Raw genomic sequence first — 6,783 nt, 5'->3', positions numbered from 1 at the left:
ACAAAGAGGGCCAAGGTGGTGCCACGGATCCTACCACAAGAAGAAATTCCTCCCATCTCCAATCCGGTAGTCCACCATAGTTCGGAGAAACATCCGTAATCGGAGGATTTTCCTCCATCCCCATGAGCCGCCTTGGTCCGTGATCGTCCATATAGAGGTGTGTTGTAGGCGTCCCTAGTACAGCCATTCAACCCAGATCGATGTCCTGTCGCATCTAATGACATCACATAGTTTTTTTGTCATCAATTTACGGTTCAAGGTACTGATGTCCTTAAACCCAAGTCCTCCCTCTTCCTTTGGTCGGCATATATCTTTCCACGCAACCTTGGCATAACCACTATTCGTCGTTCCCTTCCACAAGAAAGCTCGCAATCTTTTCTCAATTTCACTAATAACTTTCTTCGGTAATATAAATGCCAATGCCCAATGAAGACTCAGTGCTATAAGTACAGATTTAATAATTTGTACTCTACCAGCATAAGATAGAGTGGTACCTTCCCATCCAGCAATCCGTTTGTCAATCTTCAGTAATAGTGGACGGCAATCTGCAATAGTTAGTCGAGACCATATAAGTGGTAACCCCATATACCTCATTGGAAGAACCCCTTCCTGAAATCCGAGTAGCGCCAACATCTCCTCACGCAATGCTTGCGCTGAACGTGAGATAATCAGGTGGCTTTTCTGCACGTTCAGTCTGAGACCCGACCATTCGGCAAAATGATCCAGACCTGCTTTGAAAATTCTTAGAGAGTCCATATTAGCACGGCAAAATAATATCACATCATCCGCACACCCCAACTGAAAGATCCTGGCTGCCTCGCATTTGCAATGATAGGAAAATATCTCCTCTTGATCAATCAACTGTAGGAAGCCCAAGTGTAGGACTTCCATCACAAGCACAAATAGGTAGGGTGATAAAGGGTCACCTTGCCGAAGTCCTCTGGCTCCTCGAAAGAATCTATGGGGCTTCCAATTTAGCCCTACAGAGAATGAAGGTGTTGTCACACACTCTTCAATCCACTTCACGAAAGTTTTAGGGAACCCAAACATCTCCATGACTAATATCAAGAAATCCCAATCAACTGTGTCATATGCCTTCCGGATGTCAACTTTCAGAGCACATCTAGGAGGTAGACGAGTCTGGTTGTATCCCGTAAATAGTTCCCGTGCTAGCATGATGTTATCTCCAATGCTGCGTCCCAATACAAATGCCGCTTGGCATGGGCTGATCAGTTTGTCCATTATCACACTCAACCTTTGGACAATGAGCTTTGCAATGATCTTATAAAGTACATTACAGCATTCTATAGGCCGAAAATCACTAACCGTCATAGGGGAATGTACTTTTGGTATGAGCGCCAAAAGTGTAGTATTTATCTCCTTTAGAAGTCGGCCTGTACTAAAGAAGTCCAGTACTGCCGAAGTCACCTCTTGTCCAACTATAGGCCATGCTGCTTTGAAGAAGCCCGATGAGTATCTGTTCGGGCCTGGGGCCTTGTCCTCAGCAATGTCAAAAACCGCCTGTTTGGCATCTGCTGGTGTGAACGGTAATAGTAAAGCGGTAGATTACTCAGAATGTGCCTAGCCCACGGTCTGAGAAACCAAATGTCAATACTTGCTCTTCGTCTATCTCCTCCTAGCAGGTTTTGGTAGTATGTGACAAACTCATTAATAACTTCTTCTGGATCAGTGCGAGTGGATCCCTAGTCATCGTTGATCTGGAAGATCCTCCTTGATGATCTTCGTTGGGCAATCTTCCGAAAGAACACTCGGGAGCACTGATCACCTCCCTTCATCCACTGCATCTTCGCTCGTTGATTTAACATAATCTGCTCCAATTTTGTTGCTTTGGCCAGTACGAGTCGACAACAGTGTTCTAGTTGTATGTATAGTTCATCTCTCTTTCTTGAGCTAGCAAGTAATTGTGCTGCTTCAAGAAACCCTTTCGCCATTTGGACATTGTGCGATAGATCCCCTTATTCCTCCTTTGCTCTCGGAAGATTGGTTTCAATGCTTTGAGCTTGCGTGTCACAGCATACATAGGCGTACCAATAATGTTATGTTGCCATATATTCTGCACACTAGGAATAAACTCAGGTGAACGAGCGAGGTAGTTATCAAATGGGAACATACCGCCATATTGCTGCTGCCGGTCCCCATTTAGTACCATCGGTGAGTGGTCTGAAGTGCGTGGTGTAAGGACCGAGTAGAATGTGTTAGGGAACCGTGCCATCCATCTATCATTTATCAACATGCGGTCCAGTCTTTTCCAGAGTTTCCGTGGTGTCGCACTGTGGTTGTGCCATGTGTACCACTCTCTCTGCATAGGTAGTGGTAGTAATCTTGTATTCTGAATGGCAGCATTAAAATCTTCCATAGCTATTCGGATATCCCCTGATGTGCCACATACTTCGCTGAGGTCGCGAACTGCATTAAAATCCCCTCCAATCAACCACGGGATATCAGCACACTCTATAGCTAAATTTTCCAGGGCATTCCATAACTCTCTCCTATCAACCACCTCAGTAGCTCCATAAGCGACAGTAACAACGACTGACTCATGAATTGCATGAATATTAACAAGACAATAGATAAATTGCGTTCCACATTCAACCACATTAACATCAATAAAATTATCATCCCATGCTATCCACACCCGATTATTAAAGCAAGTTTGTTTCTCTTTTATACTAACTTGTAGTTATTATTACGCTTATCAAATTTGCAATACAAATGCTTAGGTCTAAAGCAACGATTGGGTCAAGTTTCATTGAATTCAGTGTACGTTCAAAAGTTAACTATTTTTTAACGTTCATAATGTATATAATTTATAATTATTAAAAGGCAAACAAATTTGCTTTAATAAAACCGTGCAAAACAGCTAAATTTTGAACGTTTTCATAATTCGACGAAACTTCTCCCAAACGTTGGTCTAGACCCAAGCATTTGTGTTGTAAATTTGCTATGCGTAATAATGACTAAAAGTTAGTATAAAAGGAAAATAAACTTGCTTTAATAAACCGTGCAAAACAGCTAAATTTTTAACGTTCTCAGAATTCGATGAAACTTGACCCAAATGTTGGTCTAGACCAAAGCATTTCTGTGCTAAATTTGCTAAGCGTAATGATAACTACAAGTTAGTGTAAAAGGGAAATAAACTTGCTTTAATAAAACAATGCAAAATAGCTCAATTTTGAGTGTTCTCAGAATTCGACGTAACTTGACCCAACCGTAGGTCTAGACCCAAGAATTTGTGTGGTAAATTTGCTAAGCATAATAATACCTACAAGTTAATATAAAAGGGAAACAAACTTGCTTTAATAAAACCTTGCAAAACAGCTAAATTTTAAACGTTCTCAAAATTCGACGAAACTTGTCGCAAACGTTGGTCTAGACCCAACCATTTATATGGTAAATTTGCTAAGCATAATAATAACTACAAGTTAGTATAAAAGTGATACAAACTTGCTTTATTAAAACACTGTAGAACAACTAAATTTTGAGCGTTCTCAAAATTCAACGAAATTTGACCCAACCGTAGGTCTACAACCAAGAATTTGTGTGGTAAATTTGCAATGCGTAATAATAACTAATAATTAGTATAAAAGAGAAACAAACTTGCTTTAATAAAACCGTGCAAAACAGCTAAATTTTGAACATTCTCAAAATTCGACGAAACTTGACCCAAACGTAGATCTAGACCCAAGCATTTGTGTTATAAATTTTCTAAGCGTAATAATAACGACAAGTTAGTATAAAAGGAAAACAAAGTTGCTTTAATAAAACCGTGCAAAACAGCTAAATTTTGAGCGTTCTCAGAATTCGTCGAAACTTGATCCAAACGTAAGTCTAGATCCAAGCATTTGTGTGGTAAATTTTCTAAGCATAATAACAACTACAAGTTAGTACAAAAGGGAAACAAACTTACTTTAATAATACCGTGCAAAACAGCTAAATTTTGAACGTTATTAGAATTCGAATAAACTTGACCCAAACGTAGATCTAGACCCAAGCATTTGTGTTGTAAATTTGCTAAGCGTAATAATAACTTCAAGTTTGTATAAAAGAGAAACAAACTTGCTTTAATAAAACCGTGCAAAATAGCTAAATTTTGAACGTTCTCAGAATTCGACGAAACTTGTCCCAAACATTGGTCTAGACCCAAGAATTTGTGTGGTAAATTTGCTAAGCGTAATAATATCTACAAGTTAATATAAAAGGAAAATAAACTTGCTTTATTAAAATCGTACAAAACAGCTAAATTTTGAACGTTCTCAGAATTCGACGAAACTTGACCCAAACATTGGTCTAGACCCAACCATTTTTGTAGTAAATTTGCTAAGCGTAATAATAACAACATGTTAGTATAAAAGGAAAATAAACTTGCTTTAATAAAAAAGTGCAAAAGAGCTAAATTTTGAGAGTTCTCAGAATTCGACAAAACTTGACCCAAACGTAGGTCTAGACCCAAGAATTTGTGTGGTAAATTTGCTAAGCGTAATACTAACTACAAGTTTGTATAAAAGAGAAACAAACTTTCTTTAATAAAACCATGCAAAATAGCTAAATTTTGAACGTTTTCTCAGAATTCGACGAAACTTGACCCAAACGTAGATCTAGACCCAAGCATTTGCGCTGTAAATTTTTTTTTGGGTAAATGTAATTTTCATTAAGTATAGTAATACAGTACAACAAGGTGATTTGCATTGTAAATTTTCTAAGCATAATAAAAGGAAAATAAACTTACAAATGCTTGAAGATGCAGATGACGTTAATAGGGGTCCTAAAGCAAGCAGCCCCAAGTATGGTGATCTATGTTGAATATGGCAATTTGGAATGTGCGTGGCCTGAACAAGAGGGACCATCAGCTTGCAGTAAAGGATCTTGTGGCTGAGTTCAGGTCAAATTTCATTGGTCTCCTTGAAACTCGAGTACGAGTTAATAATGCTTCTCATATTCAGTCTTTTTTATTACCTCATTGGAAATGGTTTATGAATTATGCGTTGACGGGTAATCGTATCTGGATTGGTTGGGATGATAATTTTCTTGATGTTACTGTGATTGAGTTGAGTACACAATTTTTACACAGTCATGTCACTATCCGAGCTCTTCAGGAATCAGTTGATATTACTGTCATTTATGGGGCTACAGAGCTAGCGGACAGACGCTCACTTTGGGATTCACTTAGTACAATTGCCATCCAGTGCGTGGATACTCCGTGGCTAGTCGGAGGTGATTTTAATGCAGTACGTGATCTCAGTGAAGTCTGTGGAGCTTCTGGTGACATACGGCCTGCAATGGAGGAATTCAATTATTGTATCCAGAATTCCGGATTGTTACCTCTACCCATGCAAGGAGAATGGTACACGTGGCACAAATGTAGTGCAAGTCCACGTAATCTATGGAAGCGACTTGATAGGATGCTCATTAATGATACATGGATTGCCCGATTCCCCACATCCGCATATTTCAGCCTCACCCCACGTACCTCGGATCATTCACCACTAGTGTTATGTGGGGATAGACAGCAACAGTTGGGAGGTATGTTCCGTTTTGACAACTATCTTACCCTCTCACCAAAATTTATTCCCAGTGTACAGAATGTTTGGAAACATGATGTAGTTGGTGTACCGATGTATGCGATAGCTCGGAAACTTAAAGCATTGAAACCAATCTTCCGGGAACAAAGGAGAAATAAGGGAGATTTATCGCACAATGTACAGTTGGCAAAGGGATTTCTTGAGGCGGCACAAAACCTGGTTAGTGCAAACAGGCAGGAGGAAGTATTCTTATTCTTGGAGCACTGTTGTCGGATGGTTTTGGCCAAAGCAGCGAAGCTCGAACAAACCATGTTACATCAGAGAGCAAAAATGGAGTGGATGAAAGATGTGATCAATGCTCTAGGGTGTTTTTTCGCAAGATTGCACAGAGACGGGCAACAAGGAGAATTTTGCAAATTAATGATGAGCACGAGATCACTCACATGGAGCAGGAGGCTGTTATCAATGAATTTGTATCTTATTATCGTATCCTTTTGGGAGGACAAAGACGATGGGACATGATTGATATTCGGTTCCTCAGACCGTGGGCTAGACATCTGGTGACTGAGGATGAAACCAATTCTCTTTTATCACCATTCACCCCCTCGGATGTCAAAGAGGCAGTGTTCGATATTGCAGAGGATAAGGTATCGGGTCCTGATGGGTACTCGTCAAGCTTCTTCAAAGCTGCCTGGCCGATTGTGGGAGGCGAGGTTACGAGGGCAGTGTTAGATTTCTTCACTACCGGGAGGCTCTTGAAACAAATCAATACCACAATATTGGCACTTATCCCGAAGGTACATTCTCCTATGTCCGTTGGTGATTTTCGACCTATTTCTTGCTGCAATGTCCTCTACAAGATTATTGCCAAACTTATTGTCAAAAGACTGAGTGTGGTATTGGAAAAAGTCATTAGCCCATGCCAAGCAGCATTCGTTCCTGGCAGAAGTATCGGAGACAATATCATGCTAGCTCAGGAACTTTTTGGGTAAGTGTAATTTTCATTAAAGAAAAGAAAGTATAGTACAACAGAGTCCCTCTTTAGGCGCTTCCCTCGACAGGCGAAGGGATACGCCACAGTCTATACAAGGCACATGTGCTAATAGATCTAGGAAGCTTAATACTGAGTATACGTTGTTGAACATCTTCTACTATTAAGTTGGCCACTACGCTCGGGGGTCTCTCCTCGTGCTCAAAACGTCTCAGGTTTCTCCCCCTCCAAATATGGTATACACACGATCCA

General features: G+C 40.2%; 1 protein-coding gene across 1 annotated transcript; it reads left to right on the top strand.

Moving 5' to 3' along the window:
• The first annotated feature begins 4,823 nt into the window (after nucleotides 1–4,823).
• Nucleotides 4,824–6,062, top strand: LOC148789150 (uncharacterized). Its single transcript, XM_088877886.1, has one exon. The coding sequence runs from the start codon at nucleotides 4,824–4,826 to the stop codon at nucleotides 6,060–6,062; it is 1,239 nt and encodes a 412-aa protein (XP_088734012.1).
• The last annotated feature ends 721 nt before the right edge of the window (nucleotides 6,063–6,783 follow it).

Source organism: Sesamum indicum, linkage group LG2 (genome assembly GCF_026168435.1).
Source record: "Sesamum indicum cultivar Baizhima isolate 11 linkage group LG2, ASM2616843v1, whole genome shotgun sequence".
Classification (NCBI taxonomy): domain Eukaryota; kingdom Viridiplantae; phylum Streptophyta; class Magnoliopsida; order Lamiales; family Pedaliaceae; genus Sesamum; species Sesamum indicum.
This window is presented reverse-complemented; position numbering and strand designations above follow the sequence as displayed.

Coding starts and splice junctions, on each gene's coding strand:
- LOC148789150 (XM_088877886.1), top strand. CDS start 4,824: ATGGCAATTTGGAATGTGCGTGGCCTGAACAAGAGGGACCATCAGCTT.